This window comes from Hordeum vulgare, chromosome 3H, assembly GCF_904849725.1.
Source record: "Hordeum vulgare subsp. vulgare chromosome 3H, MorexV3_pseudomolecules_assembly, whole genome shotgun sequence".
Lineage (NCBI taxonomy): Eukaryota > Viridiplantae > Streptophyta > Magnoliopsida > Poales > Poaceae > Hordeum > Hordeum vulgare.
In genome coordinates this window covers 405,956,111-405,975,573 of record NC_058520.1, presented here as the reverse complement: position 1 = coordinate 405,975,573, position 19,463 = coordinate 405,956,111, and the positions used below count along the sequence as shown (strand labels likewise).

The window sequence follows — 19,463 nt, the reverse complement described above, 5'->3', positions numbered from 1 at the left end:
AGTAGGGCAGACGAGCCACAGGGGGCCCACAAGCCTGCTAGGCGCGGGGCCCCCTGGTCGCGCCTAGGGGGCTTGTGGCCTCCCCTGGTGGCCTCTGCCTTGGTTCTCACGCCCCCTGCGTATCTTCTATTCCGGAAAAAAAAATCTTTTCAGAGGTTCTATTCCGTTTGGACTCCGTTTAATATTCTCCTCTGAAAAGGGTCAAAAACACGGAAAAAACAGGAACTGGAACTTGGCACTGAGTTAATAAGTTAGTCCCAAAAAGATATAAAAGGCATACAAACCATCCAAAGTTTGACAAGATAATAGCATGGAACCATCAAAAATTGTAGATACCTTGGAGATGTATCAGTTATTGACTGGAGAGGTGTATCGGTCATCTATGCATAGCTCTCGAACCCGCAGGGTCTGCACACTTAACGTTCGATGATGATATAGTCATAGTTGAGTTATTGTGTTAGTGACCGAAGGTTGTTCGGAATTCCGTATGAGATCGCGGACATGATTAGGAGCTTCAGAATGGTTCGGAGGTAAAGATTGATATATAGGAAGTTCCATTTTGGTCAGCGAAAAAGTTTCGGGCATCACTAGTAATGTACCAGGAATGTCGAAAGGGTTCCGGAGTGCACCGGAAGGTCCACCACCTTCGGAAGGGCCACATCAGCTGAGTTGGGTGCGCTACAGCCCCTCATGGGCTGGGAGCCCCTCCCCACCTAGACCCATGTGGCCAAAGGATGGTGGAGGGCTCGCCCAAGGGTGGCGCCACCTTTCTTGGTGTCCAAGCCACCTTTCCCTCCCTCCTATATATACTAGAGAACAGGGAGGGCAGCCACCCATGAAAAATCCATAGTTCTTCCCTCCTCTCTCTCTCTCTCTCTCTCTCTCTCTCATAGTATTTCTACGCTGTCGTGATCACGGTAGAGCTTGGCAAAGCCCTGCCGAGATCGCACCACTACCACCGCCGCCATGCTGTCATGCTGTCGCAGAATTCATCCTCTACTTCAGCTTCACTCACTTGATCGAGGAGGTGAAGGCATCATCGAGCTGCACGTTTGCTGAACGTGGAGGTGCCATCCGTTCGGTACTTGATCGGGACGTTCGTGATCGGATTGCGGGACGGATCTTCATTGGATCGCGAAGACGTTCGACTACATCAACCGCGTTTATCAATGCTTCCACTTAGCGATCTACAAGGGTATATAGATGCACCTCCCCTCTCATAGATGTTGATCTTCATTGATTGATCTTGATGAGCGTAGGAATTTTTTTTGTTTCCCATGCAACGTTCTCCAACAGTGGCATCAGAGCTAGGTCTATGCGTAGATAACATGCACGACTAGAACACAAAGTATTTGTGGGCGTTGATGTTTAGACTTCTTACTTCCTTAGTCTTATTTTTATTCGGCGGTATTGTGGGACGAAGCGGCCCGGACCAACCTTACTCGTCCACGTACGAGAGACCGGTTCCATCGATTGACATGCAACTTGTTGCATAAAGATGGCTCACGGGTGTTTGTCTCTCCCATTTTAGTTAAATTGGATTCGACACAGGCGGTCCTTATAGAAGGTTAAATATCAACTTGAATATCACCGTTGTGGCTTTGTGTAGTTAAGAATGGTTCTTGTTAGTTACCCATAGAAGTCACGTAAAACATGCAACAACAAAGTAGAGGACGTCTAACTTGTTTTTGCATGGTATGTTGTGATATGATATGGTCAAGGACATGATGAGATATATATATGATCTATGAGATGATCATGTTTTGCATATATTATCATGATTTACATGTCGATGAGTATGGAAACTGGCAGGAGCCATAGGGTTGTGTTTAATTATTTGTGCCTTTTTTGCTTTACTTGATCACTATGAGTTAGAAATAGTGGTAGCAGCATAGTTGGCGTAACAACCACAATGGCGATACGATGATGGAGATCATGGTGTCATCCCGGTGACGATGGAGATCATGCCGGTGCTTTGGAGATGGAGATCAAAAACACAAGATGATGGCCATGTCATGTCACTATTTTGATTTCCATGTGATGTTAACCCTTTTATGCATCTTGTTTTTCTTAGGACGACGGTAGCATTATAAGATGATCCCTCGCTAAAATTTCAAAATGAAATTGTGTTCTCCCCAAGTGTGCACCATTGCGAAGGTTCATCGTTTCAAGGCACCACGTGATGATAAGGTGTGATAGACTCTATGTTCGCATGCAATGGGTGTAAGCCAGTTTTGCACATGCAGATCACTTGGGCTAAACTTGACGAGCCTAGCACATACAGACATGTCCTCGGAACACAGGAGATCGAAAAGTCGAACATGAGTCATATAGAAGATATGATCAACATGGATATATTCACCATTGAAACCACCTCATCTCACGTGATGATCGGACTTGGGTTGGTGGATTTGGATCATGTAACGCTCGAACAACCTGAGGGATGTTGAGTTGAGTGGGAGTTCTTAAGTAATATGATTAATTGAACTCATTATCATGAACATAGTCTAAGTTGTATTTGCAAAGTATGTTGTAGAAAAATAGCTTGCGTTGTAGCTCCCATGTATTTTTGATACGATCCTAGAGAAAACTAAGTTAAAAAATGATAGTAGCAATTATGCGGACTCGGTCCGTAAACTGAGGATTATCCTCATTGCTGCATAGAAGGCTTATGTCCTTGATGCACCGCTCGGTGGGTCACCCCCTCAAACGTCATATGTGGATGTTGTGAGCATCACACAAACACGCTTTTGATGACTACTTGATAGTTCAGTGTGTCATGCTTTACGACTTCGAATTGAGGCTACAAAGACATTTTGAACGTCACAGAGCATATGGGATGTTCCATGAGCTGAAATTGGGATTTCAGGCGTGTGCCCATGTTGATAGGTAGGAGACCTCCGACAAGATTCTTTGCGTGTAAGATGAAGGAGAATAGCTCAATCAATGAGCATGTGCTCAGATTGTGTGGATGCTACAATCGCTTGAATCAAGTGGGAATTAATCTTCTAGATAAGATAGTGATTGACAAAGTTCTCCAAGTCACTGCCACCAAGCAACTGGAGCTTCATGTTGAACTATAACATGTCAGACATGGAGATGATGATCCCTGAGTTATTTGTGATGTTTTACACTACGAAGGTAGAAATCAAGAAGGAGCATCAAGTGTTGATGGTTAATAAAACCACTAGTTTCAAGAAGGACAAGGGCAAGAAGGGAAACTTCGAGAATGGCAAGCTAGTTGTCGCTCCAATGAAGAAACCCAAGGTTGAAACCAAACCCGAGACTGAGTGCTTCTGCTGTGAGGGGAACGGTCACTGAGAGCGGAACTACCCCAAATGCTTGGCACATAAGGAGGCTGGCAATGTCAACAAAAGTATACTTGATATACATGTTATTGATGTGTGCCTTACTAGTGCGTGTTGTAGCTCCTGGGTATTTTATAACGGTTCAGTTGCTAATATTAATAACTCGAAACAGGGGTTGCGCAATAAACAAAGACTAGTTAAGGGTGATGTGTCAATGTGTGATGGAAATGTTTCCAAGGTAGATGTGATCACCATTGCACGCTCCATCTACCTTCGGGATTAGTGATAAACCTAAATAAATGTTATTTGGTGACTGCATTGAGCATGAAGAATATATTGATTTTGTTTATTGCGAGATGATTATTTATGTAAGTTAGAGAATAATGGGTTATTTTGTTTACAAGAATAATATATTATATGATCATGCACCCAAGATGAATGGTTTATTGAATCTCGATCATAGTGATACACATGTTCATAACATTAATGCCAAAAGATGCAAAGTTAGTAATGATAGTACCACTTGCTTGTGGCAGTACCGCTTAGGTTATATTGGTGTAAAGTGCATGAAGAGACTCCATGTTGATGGATCTTTGGACTCAATCAATTTTTAATCGCTTGAGACGTAAGAAACCATGCCTATTGGTGTAAACACATGAAGAAACTCCATGCTAATGGATCTTTGGACTTACTAGATTTTTCAATCGCTTGAGACTGCAAACCATGCCATGTGGGCAAGATGACTCAAGACCTCGTTTTCCAGTGAGATGGAACGGGCAACTGACTTATTGGAAATAATATATTTTGATGTATGCAGTCCAATGAGTGTTGAAGCACGCAGTGGATACCGTTATTTTCTTACTTCACACATGATTTGAGTATATACGGGTATATTTACTTGATGAATCACAAGTCTGAAATGTTGAAAAGTTCAAGCAATTTTAGAGTGAAGTTGAATACCATCGTGACAAGAGGATAAAATTTCTATGACGTGATCATGAAGGTGAATATATGAGTTACGAGTTTCGTATACATTTACGACAATGTGGAAAATGTTTCACAACTCATGCCACCTGTCGTAGCCGTGTCCTATTGGATATGGTGCGTACTATGATGTTTCTTACTGATTTGCCACTATCGTCTTGGGGTTATGCATTAGAGACAACCACGTTCACTTTAAATAGGGCACCATACAATTCCATTTGAGATGACACTGCATGAACTATGGTTTGGCAAGAAAGCTAAGTTGTCGTTTCTTGAAGTTTGGGGCTGCGATGCTTATGTCAAAAGGCTCCAGCCTGATAAGCTCGAACCAAAAGCATATAAATACGTCTTCATAGGATACCCAGAGGAAACAATCGAGTATACCTCCTATCTCAAATCCGAAAGAACGGGTCATTTCTCGAGAAAGAGTTTCTCTCAAAAGAATTGAGTGGGAGGATGCTGGAACTTGATGAGGTTACTGAACCATCACTTCAACCAAAGAATAACAGGGTGCAGGAAGATGTTCCTGTGGAGCCAACACCAGTTAAAGAGGAAGCTAATGATGGTGATCATGAAGCTTCAGATCAAGATACTATCAAACCTCGTAGATCGACAAAGACACGTACTGCTCGAGAGTGGTAAGGTAATCATGTCTTAGAGGTCATGTTGTTGGACAACAATGAACCTACGAGCTATGGAGAAGCGATGGTGGGCTCAAATTCCAACAAATGGCTGGAGTCCATGAAATACGAGATAGGATCCATGTATGAAAGCAAAGTGTGGACTTTGGAAGAACTACTTGATGGTCGTAAGGCTATTAAGTACTAATGATCTTTAAAAGGAAGACAAACGATGATGGTAAATGTCACCATTTAGAAAGCTTGACTTATCGCAAAGAGGTTTCCGACAAGTTCAAGGAGTTGACTACAATGAGACTTTCTCACCCGTAGTGATGCTAAAGTCCGTTGGAATTATGTTAGTAGTTGCTACATTTTTCAATTATGAAATCTGGCAGATGGATGTCAAGACATCGTTTCCTTAACGGTTTCCTTGAGGAAAGGTTGTATGTGATACAACCAAAAGGTTTTGTCAATCCTAAGGATGCTAAAAGGCATGCGAGCTCCAGCGATCCGTTTATGGACTGGTGCAAGCATCTCGAAGTTGAAATAAGCGCTTTGATGAGTGATCAAAGCTTTTGGTTTATACAGAGTTTACGAAGAAACTTGTATTTACAAGTTAGTGGGAGCACTATAGAATTTCTGATAAGTATATATGGTTGACATATTGTTAATCGGAAATGGTGCAGAATTTATGAAAAGCATATAGGATTGCTTGAAAAGAGTTTTTCAAAGGGAAACCTAGATTAAGCTACTTAAACATTGGGCATCAAGATCTATAGAGATAGACCAAGACGCTTAATAAAACTTTCAATGAATACATACCTTGACAAGATTTTGAAAGAGTTCAAAAATGGATCGCTCAAAGAAGGAGCTCTTGCTTGTATTGTAAGGTGTGAATTTGAGTAAGACTCAAAGCTCGACCACGACAGAAGAATGAGAAAGGACGAAGGTCGTCCCTTATGCATTAGTCATAGGCCCTATAGTATGCCATGTTGTGTACTACACCTGGTGTGTGCCTTGCCATGAGTCCATCAAGGGGTACAAGAGTGATCCAGGAGTGGATCACACGATAATGTTCAGAATTATCCTTAGTAACCAGAATACTAAGGAAATGTTTCTCGATTATGGAGGTGATAAAAGAGTTTGTCGTAAAGGGTTATGTCGATGCAAGCTTTGACACCAATCCGGATGACTCTGAGTAGCAAACCGAATTCGTGTAGTGGATCCGTCATTTGGAATAGTTCTAGGTGGAAAGTGATAGCAGCATCTATAGTATGACATGGAGATTTGCAAAGTACACACGGATCTAAATGTTGCACACTAGTTGACTAAAACCTCTCTCACAAGCAAAACATGATCAAACCTTAGAACTCATTGGGTGTTAATCACATGGTGATGTGAAATAGATTATTGACCTTAGTGCAAGTGGGAGACAGTTGGAAATATGCCCTAGAGGTAATAATAAAGTAGTTATTATCTCCTTGTTCATGATAATCGTTTATTATCCATGCTATAATTGTATTGATTGGATGTGTGGATAATTAGACAACAAAGTGTCCCTAGTAAGCCTCTACTGGACTAGCTTGTTAACCAAAGATGGCTAAGGTTTCCTAGCCATATACATGAGTTTTCATTTGATAACGGGATCACATCATTAGGAGAATGATGTGATGAACAAGACCCAAACCTTAAGCATAGCGTTTGATCGTATCCAGTTTACTAATATTGCTTTCTTCATGTCAATGTATCTAACACCGGAAGAATGCCTTGTGTGTATCCAATGTCACAACGTAACTCCGTGATTATAAAGGTACTCTACGGGTATCTCTGAGGGTGTTTGTTGGGTTGGCATGGATCCAGATTGGGATTTGTTCTCCGTGTGATGGAGAGGTATCTCAGGGCCCACTCAGTAATACAACATCACAGTAAGCTTGCAAGCAATGTGACTAAGGCGTTAGTCACGGGATCTTGTATTACAGAACGAGTAAACAGAGTTGCCTGTAACGAGATTGAACTAGGTATGGAGATACCGACGATCGAATCTCGGGCAGGTAACATATCGATGGACAAAGAGAACTACATACGGGATTAGTTGAATCCTTAACATCGTTGGTTTGACCGATGTATATCTTCGTAGAATATGTAGGAGCTAATATGGGAATCCAGGTCCCGCAATTGGTTATTGACCGTAGTGGTGTCTCGGTCATGTATGCATAGTTCTCGAACCCGCAGGGTTTGCACACTTAATGTTCGGTGATGATATAGACATAGTTGAGTTATTGTGTTGGTGACCGAAGGTTGTTCGGAGTCTAGGATAAGGTCCCGGACATGACAAGGAGCTTCGAAATGCTCCGGAGGTAAAGATTGATATATATCAAGTTTCGTTTTGGTCACTGGAAAAGTTTCGAGCATTACCGGTAATGTACTAGGAATGCCGAAAGGGTTTCGGCGTCCATCGAAAAGGGTCCACCGCCCTCAAAGGGGCTACATGGGCTGAGTTGGGTGCGCTCCATCCCTTGGTGGGCTGGACACCCCTCCCCACCTAGGCTCATGCAACCAAGGGATGATGGAGGGCTGGCCCAAGGGTGGCGCCACCTTTCTTGGTGGCCAATCCACCATTCCCTCCCTGCTATATATACTAGAGAAAAGGGAGGGAAACCACCCTTCAAAAAAGCCACGCTTTTGTCCTCCTCTATCTCTCGTAGTATTTCCCCATCATCATGATCGTGGTAATGCTTGGCGAATCCCTACCGAGATCGCTCCACCACCACCGTCGTCATGTCACCGTGCTGCCAGAGAACTCACCCTCTACTTCACCATCGCTTGCTCGATCGAGGAGGTGAAAGCATCATCGAGTTGCATGTGTACTAAACGTGGAGGTGTCATCCGTTAGGCACTTGATCGGATGTTCGTGATTGGATCGCAAGACAGTTCATAATTAATTCTGGAAGACGTTCGACTACATCAACCGCATTTCTCAACGCTTCTCCTTAGCGATCTACAAGGGTGTGTAGATGCACCTCCCATCTCGTAGATGTTGGTCTCCATAGATTGATGTTGGTGAGCATAAGAATTTTTTTATTTTCCATTCAATGTTCCCTAACAGTAACTTGACAAGAAAAATGTGTAGAATAACTTGGTGTCATTTATTTTTTTGTTTAACAACTCTAAAATTGTGTCATAGGCAGAACTGTACCGAAATCTTATTTTGCATATGGGGACTTTTTGGAATTGTTGTTCATTCTTCCAGCATCATTTAAACTTGTTTAGAATTTAATTTAGATCCATAATATCTTGTTGCATCCATGATATAACATGCTTATGGGTGTCATTTGCATTCATTTTGCATTCACGACATATTATCTTGTGTTGGTCATATCTTTTAGACTGAAGCTCCGTTTTAGATGAACTATACATGTAAATCGACTAGAATGACGTGTTGAATCACATGGTCCACTTTATTTTGTTGTTTAGTAAATATAAAAAAGTGTTTAGCTCAGATCCGGACCAATTTCGAAATTAACATATGCGGTCATTTCGAAGATACTATAAGTTGTTTCCGACCTTATGTAACATGTCTAGATAATGTAGTTTACTTATGATTCACCTCTTGCCATGTTTAACAACATTTAACATTATCATGTACCTAAATAGGAGTGAATTAAATAATTAAAATATGGGGTTTCTTCAATATGCAACTCGTTGCATATTGAGCTTCACTTAATGGATAGAAGTTGAATGTTGTGCTGGGCCGTGTCTTGCATAATCAAATGGACATGCAGAATATGTGTTTGTGCATCATGTCATGCATATGTTGTGATGTTTATTGTGTGTTGATTGTTATGATTTCTCGATAGAGTTCCGAACCGCTTCAGAGTGTGAGGATTCGTTCGACTACATTGGTTCGTCTACTTTATGGATTCGTTCTTTTTCCAAGCAGGATCACAGACAAGATGATCATTTATCTAGATACCACTACTATCATTGCTATGACATTTGTTTCATTTCTATCGTTATGTCTCACTGCCTACCACCTGTTATGTCAAGCCTTCCAACATTGCCGCGAAAAGCCTCTAACCCCCTCCACATCCCAGCAAACCTTTGTTTGTCTATGTTACCTCTTGCTCAGCCTTCTTATAGCAGTGCTAGTTGCAGGGGAAATTGCTTCCATGTGAAAACATGGGTTCCTTGCTATATCACCATATTATTGCCATTAATTTAATTCAACTATATATTTGGTAAGAGGTGGAAGGCTTGGCCTTCTAGCTCGATATTTTGTTCCACCTTTGCTGTCTTAGTTACTTGTGTACCGGTGTTATGTTCTATATTGAGCGCTCCTAACCTGCTTGGGGTTGTTATGGGGACCCCCTTGATTTTCATTTTGGGGTAAAACTTTTCTCGCAAGGCCCAACATTGGTATTACATTTGCTTAATAACTAATAGAAAGCATAGGGACCTGTCGGCACCCGCAAATAATTAATCAATCCCCGGGCGAGTGCTCCTCATGAGTGTTGGTCCAATCCAGGCGATGTATGGCGCCCCATCTTCACCTGGGGTTTCAGCCAACCCGACGTCTTGCCCATCTGGTAGTGCCTTGAGAAAGAGATACACGCGACTCCTATTGGGATCTGGCCTGCCGGGCACCCTTGATGGATTTATTTTACCTTTCTAGAACGTCTTGTGTGTGGGATTCCAAGGATACTTTGGGCTATCTCGAGGTTGAGGTTTTCCATCAAAATTGTCGGGAAGACTACGGATTTTCCATGGTTGAGGTTATTCCACGCATCATATGGTAGTTTGTAATGGACTAGCTGGAGCACCCCTGCAGGGTTCAATCTTTCTGGGAGCCGTGCCCGCGGTTATGTGATAACTTGGAAACTTTCTTTAACACCCAGTCATAGCAAACTTGAAATAAACTTAATTAAAATATACCATATGCATGTGTAACTGTGATTGTCTCTTCTCGTGAGCTCTATGTCCGAGAAAGGACATGATGGGGTTATGTTTGACTCGTATGTAGGTGTTTAGGATCATTTCTTGATTATTATTAGTTCACGTCTGATTATGCATAGATCACCCGCCTCTTATTCTTGTACTCGTAAGTTAATCACTTAAATAAATGCTTAGTGCTTGCTGCAGCCTCATCACTTAACCATACCTCACTCATTAAGCTTTTCTAGTCTTGATACCTTTAAAAATAAGATTGTTAAGTCCATGTGGCTCACAGATTACTACAACAACAGTTGCAGGTACAGATAAAGCGATACTTTGACGTGAGCGCAATGATTGTTCTATTTGAAGTTTATTCTTCTTCTTCTTCATCAATCTAGGATGGGTTCCAGGCCAGCAGCCTAGGATAACAAGGATGAACGTCGTTTTATTCGTTTGATTTTGTCCGTAGTCAGACCCTGCTCTTCTACTTGATGATTGAATGTGTTGTTGAATTTGAGATGACCTTGTTGTAGCGTGTGACGAGTGTAAACCAATTCCATATACTCATCTCTTCTGTTCATGTACCTGTAACGATATCCATTCTTGTGAAACGATAAAATGCACTTCTATCCGTGTCGAGGCCCTCGTGCCAAAATAAGGATAGGATCGCATCATGAGCGTTACAGCCTATTTTGGTCGGCCTTTGGGTCTCAACGCTAGGGGCTACCCAAGGGTGGAAAATGCAGCTCCTTTTCGCTCATCTCTTTGGTTGGGGTAGCGACGAATCACAGGCGAGATGGTGTCAAGGTCTTGGATGTCGGGGCATTGCCCCTAGAGGTGGTTGCGCTATACTCATGGGCACAGCCTGTGGCTTGGCGCTGCCTAGTGTCCAAGGTCGTGTGGACGACATGGTAGCCGGGATGTGGTGATCGATGGCGATGAGTGTTAGCCGAGGTGAAAACCTGCTCTATCTTCGGTTGGACATGCGGCGGGAAAGCTTGTTCCCTTCTTGAAGGCGTCACCCTGGCTCTCATCGCCCCTCGTGCTACTCCACGAAAAACTCTAATCCTTTGATCGAGCGGTGGGGACGCTTCGATGTCGTATTCTTTCTAAAGACGCCACCTTAGAGCCCACGGTTCATCGTATGCAACTTCATCTCTTCGCCATGGCATGTTGCCGGTTGAGTCCCCGGTTGCTCTTGTAGTGTTAGAGATGATGTTGATGTTGCTGTGATCAACGTCTATGTTTCATGCCTTGGATGTGTGCATGCGTTTATATCGGTTTGTTGTTGATCATTGCTCTATATATAAAGAGGGACGAACGCCTTTTTCGATAAACATATTATCTTTTAAATCGTGCATCCAAATCTTAAACCGTTCTCATTGTTGAATTTCTCTCGTCGAAATCTTCAAAAAGATATGTTTTTCTGAACTTGTTTCAACAAAATAACAAAAAAATGAAACCAAAAGCACATTGTTTCTTTCTTTTCGAAAGAGGCATGATCGTGTCTCTCACAAAAGCAAATTTGTGCTTTCTTAAACGCATACCTCTTACAAAAAAAAAGATTTTTATTCGTTTTCGAGAGACATGGTTGTGTCTCCCGCGGAAACAAATCTATGTCTCCCGCGGAACCATGACTATCGCCGAAGAAGAAGAAAAAAACATGTTTTTTTCATTTTTAAGAGGCATGATTTTAGCTCTCGTAGAAGCAAATCTTTGCCTTCTGATGAACGCATAACATTTCCTCTCGAAGAAAAGAAGAAAACATACCTTTTTGTTTTTGAGAGGCCCGGTCATGCTTCTCACAAAAGCAAATATATACTTCTTCTTACAAAAACAAAACAATGCCTCTAACCAAAGAAAAAAAAATCTTCCGTTTTCAAGGAATCAAATCCATGCCTCGTAGAAGAAAAAATACTTTTTTTTTCAACCGACATGGCGAAAGCAAATACATGTCTCTTACGAAAGCAAAGTCGTGCTTTAATGGAAGGAGAAAAACACGTTTTTTTCAACCGTACCTCTCGCGGAAGAAAAATATATACCTTTTCATTTCCGAACAGGCCAGAATAGGAGGTCTCCTGATGATCCTGGAAAACAAGAATAAAAAACTAAAGAAAAGGCAATTTGATCAGGCGTCGAAGGGCGAGGCAAACGTTGGGGTTCTTCTTCCCCAATTCCTCTCCATCTTCTCCTGATTCTGTAGCCACCAAATTGCATCGAACCAGACTACGTACCAGAGAACCAAACTGAGTCGTGAATCGACCGATAGTGCTAACACACTGGTTCTGCCACTCTGCCAATCATGAACCGCTCCGCATGAAGATCCAAGTGCAGTCATCTCAGAAACTACTGGATCACCCAAGTTCATGGCAAAAGTAAGCCATCGACCACCTACTAGACGTTACTCGGATTCCAACCGCATGGAAAAACCAATGATCAAATCAGAACTGACGAAAGCAGCTTATCTTTCTTGCCGTTTCGCCCCGAACGTCAGTCATCAGCATATAGAAGAACCAAAGAACCAACGCAACGCAATACAACGGCGACAAACAGCACACTCAACTCAACAGTGGTCACATCGTCCCTGGGCCCTCTAAAACTACAACCATCCCAGCGAATTCAGCCGCAAATTCTTTCTCTCTTCTCTCCTTGTCGCCCTGCTCGAATAATGTGACATCCCCATCCAGCCAGCCACTCCTACATTACCACTAGTGCTAGTACTAGCTGCGGTTGTCTTTGATCACCGCCGCTGCCCTACTCTTCAGTCGCCGCAACTCGACGACAACGACGCTGATGTTGTCCTTGCTGCCGCGTGCCATGGCGAGCTCCACCAGCAGTGCTGCGGCGTCGGCCGCCGTGCTCCCGGAGACAGACTCGGGGTACTTGGAGGCCGCACGCCCACTTAGGCAATTTCTCGCGATCTTGCAGGCGACGTCATTGGACACGACATCCCACAGGCCGTCGCTTGCTAGTATGAGGAACTCATCTTTGTCTGTCCGGTCCATGACGGTAACTTCTGGTTCCGCTATCACATATGGTTTCAGGTAATAGTCTCCTGAGATGGCAACCATAAGGAATTCAGAACGGTGCATAATTTGTGAGATGTATATCTATTATGCATAACCCTCGTCAGGTTGTATGTAACTAGGCTACTGTCAGTTTTCTTACCCAAGCTACTACCAAATGTTAATATTTTAGAAACAACTATAGCACTGTTAATCTCAGCTAGAAATATTTAACTTGTGATATATGTCTGCCAAGTGCCAACAAGAAATATGCAGATTCAGACAATACAGCATCGTACCTATTGACCTAGAAGTTGCGAGCACTCCCAGGATACGGTATCCATTCCAGTTAATGACCTTGCCACCAGCTGCTTCTACTCTTTCCATCTCGTCAGGTCGGTCTGGCTGTGTACCGTCAAAACAAGAGAAAGACATCAACGTTCCCACACACTAATGTCCTACAAAACTGGAATTGCAGAAGCAGCGAAATTGTTCAAAAGGAAAGTTATCCCAACAAAGAGAAATTCCCTAATGTCTTGCATGGACAAGCAGTAGACATGACTAACATACAGAACCACCAGCCTGCAAAACTTGCAGTTCAACATGATGGATATGATGAGCAATGATGCCTTTGTATGAAGTTGCTACCACCGAAAGAGCACGTTGGACGAAAGTGAGGCGGATAACTAAAGTCAGAATGACACATCAACTATCTGCACCTGAGGTTTTGAAAACAAGATGTTCTAGTTGCGGATATATCAAGCCATATCAAGTGCGACAGGAGACTTCCACTCTTCAAGCATTATTGCGAGAGTACCGAACAAGACCTTAAGCTGAGTGGCATTGCATATTTGATCAACATGGCTACAAATGTGTGTTTTTTGCTGAGCAAGATGAGGCTTCACAAGCTCTGCTTAGGAAAAAATATTCCTATTGTTTTGAAGCATCACCTTCAATCAAGTATTTTCATTTATGAACAGATGCAAAATTGTGCACAATCTCTGCATCCTGTATCATTACAGTAAAACCATTTCGCATCGTGTTGGTCCCCACAATGACTACGAAAACACGTAGCTGACTAATGGCAATGCTTAAAGCAGCAGTCTGGCAACACTTTCATAATCGACCAGCATACTTGACATGACTTGACAGACCCACATCTAAAGCAAGTTATTTTCTCAAACTTAACAGTGTCCATTGTACGTCACTTGCCAAGAGACCCACCTCAACTTCAGTGAGCATTTCGCTCTCCATTACTGTATGGACTAACTAACTGTTATGCGTTGCAACAGGGGCATACATATTCTACTGATTCAACACCTATCGTGCCCGACATAAATCTTACACCCACCATATTCTAAATTTTGGTAATATTTGATTTGATTTGAGTATGGGGAGGGGAAGACAAGGGAAGTTTTGATTTAGTTGAGGTTTTGGTAAGATTTGATTTGATTTGGGTATGGTGAAAAAAGGAAAGATAAGTAGAGATAAGTAGCATATAATAAGCCAAGCGCACATTGTATCCCACCCTTCCGAGATGTTTAACCTAATGAGCCATGTACACAGCTCTTGCAGAGAATGCTATTGCACCAAAAAAAAACAAAAGTAAAGACCATTAGACTTGAGCACTAATCTTTAGCACCTAGTATGTGTCGGAACAAGTGGATGAGATCTGACACTGGTATAGACACATAGAACCCTAGGTGTGCCCACGGAGTCCAACTCGGTCCTAACTACGTAGACCCTACGGAAGTGCTAAGCACACGACTGGTAAATGGGCTTGACAAATATATGAACTTTGACTTGCAAGTGAGAAGTTAGAGGGTGCTTCGATCCAAGGGACTTATTTTAGTCTGACTAAAAATAGTCTCTTTAAGATGCTAAAGTTCAAAGCACCCGTGACTAAAGAGGGCTAAAACTAGTCTTGAGACTAAAAAAATTTAGTCAGGGTACCCCTACTAAAATGTGGATTAGTCCTCTCTCTCCTCATTTAACTCCTCTCCTTTAACACAGACGAGTTCTGGATTGGAGGGTTTGAAGGATAATAAATGCTCATTAACTTGATTTTAGTGTCTTTAGTATTTGGATCCAAGCATGTGTGAGGCTAGCAAGTTTTAGTGGGACTAAAACGTATCCAAGCACCCTCTTAGAGCATCTTCAACAGTCCGTATGTTCAATCGTTGGTATAAGTATCCACATCAACAACCAACAGCACATCATACAAGCTCTTCAATGAAGTGTATGTTAATCGTATGTAAAATAACTAAGCGGGTCCACTAAACATGGAAGAAATAATCATGCTTGCCTCGGAGCTTGTGCGTGAACCGTTGCTTCAAGTTCATACGATTTCATTCTCTCTCTTCTTTTATTATGCGTCATGTCATCAAAATCATCTATGTGGCAATTTTACCAACGATGATCATACAACCATTGAAGATGCCCTTAGCAGCATGTTGTTTCAGCCATGTTCTACCATTGAGTGGAAATATTGCCAGAAATACAGTGCTAAGCTAGCTCCCTCCTTCCCGGTTTTGCTAATTGATAGTATGAGCTACCGTCCTACTGCAGAAGCAAGACATCATCTGAAGATAGCTAGACACTGAACAGAGGAAGCCATCAGACCGAGCCCCTCTCTCTCACACAATTTTCTTTTTAATTAAGTATGTACTTTTCTAAAGTAGAGCTAACGACCTAAACCATTACTTGCTCCGTTCCAAAATAAGTGTCCGAAGCTTAATACAACTTTGTACTAAAGCTAGTATAAAGTTAAGACACTTATTTTGGGACGGAGGGAGTATAATTTAATTTCCATTCAGGAGTTACTTACCGCACAGTTCTCTCACGCATTTGTTGCTGTGTATACTCCCAACTGAACCATACGGACGTATGGCACAGCATCAAAAGAACAGCCGCCAAACCGACTTTGCGCCAACTAAACTCTGTTCTATCAATGCACATTTTGCAACGAGGCAGAGAAAGTGCCTTATATTAGCCCAAGGGAGAAACCCATAAACGTACGCCTTTCAGTTTTCTAGTGATTATAGTTGTTGCTAGGAGGTCCACAGACCTGAATGTAATTTTTACTTTTGATATTCTTTATACTTACCTTGATAGTTGATGAATAGATGAGAAATTTTCTTAAAAGTTGATGAGTAGATCGGAAGTTTTCTGGAAAAGAAAAAGACCTGGGGTCTGAGAGTTCCGGCGAACTCAATAGGGGGTGACGCAGTACAACCACACGGCCCGCCCCGACCCAACTCCACGACCGCCACGAGCAGACTAATAAACCACCTTCTAATTTGGACTCCAACCCATCATCGCCCATGGAACACACGAAACGTCCCAGTAGTCGACACGCCCGCGCGCAAAGCAGGGGCTGGCGCGGCGCGCGCGACACCTGTAACCCGAGGCCGGAACGGAAGCAGATCTCGCGGAAAAAACGGCGTGAGCCGGCGATTAACCTGACCATGTTAGTTTGGACGGACGGGTGCGTTGCGTTGCGTGGTGGCGTCGTGTACCTTGTGGTCGGAGGAGAGCGGCACGGGGACGCCGCCGCGGGAGAGCACGGCGCGGGAGTCGCCGCAGTTCGCGACGACGATGCGGCGCGGGCCCACCACGGCCACTACGGCGGTGGAGCCCACCGTCTGCTCGCCGGTGTCGGTCCCGTCGTCGACGCCGACCTCGCCGTCCACCCGGGCGAAGCAGGCCGTCATGGCCTCCTTCCACCGCGCGCCGTCTGCCTCGTTGTCCACGGCCCGACCCTGCCCTCCGCCCTCAGGCCGCGGACGACGAAGCCGCACCTCCTCTGCGAGCACCAGGTGCATCCGCGACCGGCACGCCTCCGCCACGCGGGACCCGCCGTGCCCGTCGTACACAGCGAAGAAGCCCTCTTCCCCTGCCCCGTGCTCCACGTCGCCGCTCCCCTCCACCGCCGCCGTATCGGCCAGGAACGGCGCGGCGACGGCCACCGCGTCCTCCATCTCCCGCCGGCGCCCGATCACGGACACCGCCCCGTGCGACACGCACGCCGAGCACCTAGACGCCGCCAAGGGGGGCTCCGGCGCCACCTTCGCGGAGTCAGACGAGTCCGAGGAGCTGTCCGGCGCCGGCCGCACCCGCTTCGCGCCCTCGTCCTCTGCAGCCGCAGACGCAGTACGTCCCAGCCGCCGGACCTCGAGCCGGCGTCGTCGCGCTGTGCGGGCCACGGTCATCAACTTCCTGTCGGCGGCGAGGAGCTCCCGTGCATGATCTCGCTTGCTCGTCTCGCTGCTCATTTCCCTCGCCGGAGAGAACAAAAAGAAACTGGGGGCCAGGGACGGCGAGCCGCCTCTAATACGCGCGGCCACGGGGGGAAAGAGGTTAGACAACGCTCCGTGGCCGTCCGATTGCCCGTAGATGGACTGGATACGTGACAGCGAGGGCGGGAGCCGTATCCGGACGTGGATCTCGCGGGCCTGGACGTGGACGGCGGGGATGAGCCGGCGGCCGGCGCGTGGCGAGCGCGATGAGCGGCTCCGAGTCTCGGGGCACGCGGAAGGGCGTGGTGCGCGCGGCTCATGTGGACCGTGGAGAGAGGCATAGGCTTCTGACGGCGGGGCCAGGCATTCTAGTCGCTCGCGGTGGTTGTGGAGAGGGTGCAGGGAACGATCTAACTCTTGGCCCTTTTAGGTAACGCGTGGGACCTGAATAGAAAGGACGAGGGGTTACGTGGAGGGAAGAGGAAAGACGCCTGTGGGGCATGTAGTGCAATTTTGACTGATAGGGCAGAATTGGTAGATGCACACGAGCTGTCACCAAGGTTCAGTTTTCAGTTCCCGTGGGGCATTGAGATTTTCGGTTCCCGTGGAGTGAACGAAATTTTCCAATGAATTTTAAATTTGGATAAAATTCATCAAAATTTCAGTTTTCAGTTGAATTCACATTTTTGGGATATTTTGCTTGGTAAGGTGATTTCTGGTGGGGCAATAAAATCTGCGATTAACGTCGCGTAAGCAAATTTCTCAAGCGGTAACCAAAGCCAGGTTGTCATTGCTCACTGAAGGTCTCTTTGATTCAAATGATAATTTGCAATGGAATTTTTGAAAATTCTGATTGTTAGAAAAAAAAATTCCTACACACCATGCTGGACTCGTAGAAATGTAATCCAAGATCCATTTGAACTATATTCTAGATACATTTTCATCCAATTCAATCTTATGTCAAGATTTATATGGCTTTTTATGTGCTCAATCAAACATTAGTGCAATCATGTATACGACTATGGCATGACACCCCTGTCTATGTATTTTTTTTCTATTACCGTGTTTTGGAAATCCCACGAATCAAAGAAGACCTCGGTAACTTTCGATGGGCATTCGCAACGCATTGTCTTCAAAATTGGTACTCCTTTCATACGGTTTGTAATGCATTGTCTTTAAATTTGGTAATCCCTTTGCTCGGTTCTATTAGTCCCCTGGTATTTGAGTCAATTTTTATCATAAGCTTGGTTATTAAAATGTAAATTATGTGTAGTAAAAAATTCAAAAACAAATACAATAATAATTTTAATATTGCTAGCCAACCCATGGTTAAATTTTGTGCAAAATACAAGATGGATTGATAAAATCGAACTTAGAAACTAATAATAGCACTAGTAATAAATTTGCAATGGGTATCAAACATTCTAGTACTAGTAGCCATTTATAAACTCGCACACACGAAGTATGTGGCATTAGTGATAAGTTAAAATCACTTTTTTCGCAAAAATTACATCCACACCATCTAACATGGGACTATGAACAAAAAAGGGAATCGAAGATGTGCGTTCGATCATCGCCCTTCCTTAAAAGGAGCTACCCAAACCTTATTACCGTAGGTAGTTAAAAAATCATCGTCTTGAGGGCAACGGCAACTCGTAAATTTCTTCCCGCATCCGTCCGCGGATAGATAAGGACTATTCCGAGAACACAAATACGGGATGACGCCATTCAACCATGGTCGCATATATTTTGACAACAGCTCAAACCAACCAGACAAAATTCATGCAAATGCACGCGAATTTCATACAAAGACGACGAATTTCGTTACATTTTTAACATTTTTAACTAAAGAAGTAAAAATATGTGCGATCTCCACTTTCACGATCCCTATACTAGTCTACGGTCGGCCACGGCAGATTTCTTTTGTCTTCCACATGTCCGGTAGCCCGCTCACTGGACTGTCAGGAGCCCGGAGGCATATGCTTCAGCGTAAAGGACGCCTCACTTCCCCACCCCCCGTTGGAGCAAAAAAACGGGGCAGCCTTTAGCGGGAGGGGAAGCGAGCACCTCCGCCTCTGTGCAATTCATGCGGGATCGACAAAGGTCTTCACAAGAGAAGAATCACGCAAGACCCTGATTGTGTACATCAGCATCGCTCCGGCTGTGGCCTTCATGGGATCAAAGCGGCATCAACCTCCCGTGTTCTACTTTTCCTCGATGATGGCGGCGTACGCGGAGGCGCTGGCCACTGGCTCGTCGCTCTCCACGTACCTGGCTTCTGCCTTTGCCTACATGGCGTGACCACGGGCAGGGGGCGGTCGCGGGCACAAAAGGCGCGGTCGTAGACACAGGTGGGGTGGTCCCCGTTGTTCTCTC

General features: G+C 44.3%; 1 protein-coding gene across 1 annotated transcript; it reads right to left on the bottom strand.

Moving 5' to 3' along the window:
* Nucleotides 1-12,277: 12,277 nt before the first annotated feature.
* LOC123444003 (probable protein phosphatase 2C 8) lies at nt 12,278-17,635 on the bottom strand. The gene is made up of 3 exons (XM_045120598.1): nt 16,368-17,635; nt 13,149-13,254; nt 12,278-12,899 (listed from the first exon to the last, which is right to left on the bottom strand). The coding sequence occupies exons 1-3, from the start codon at nt 17,121-17,123 to the stop codon at nt 12,565-12,567; spliced, it is 1,197 nt and encodes a 398-aa protein (XP_044976533.1). The 5' UTR covers nt 17,124-17,635; the 3' UTR covers nt 12,278-12,564.
* Between the last annotated feature and the right edge of the window lie 1,828 nt (nt 17,636-19,463).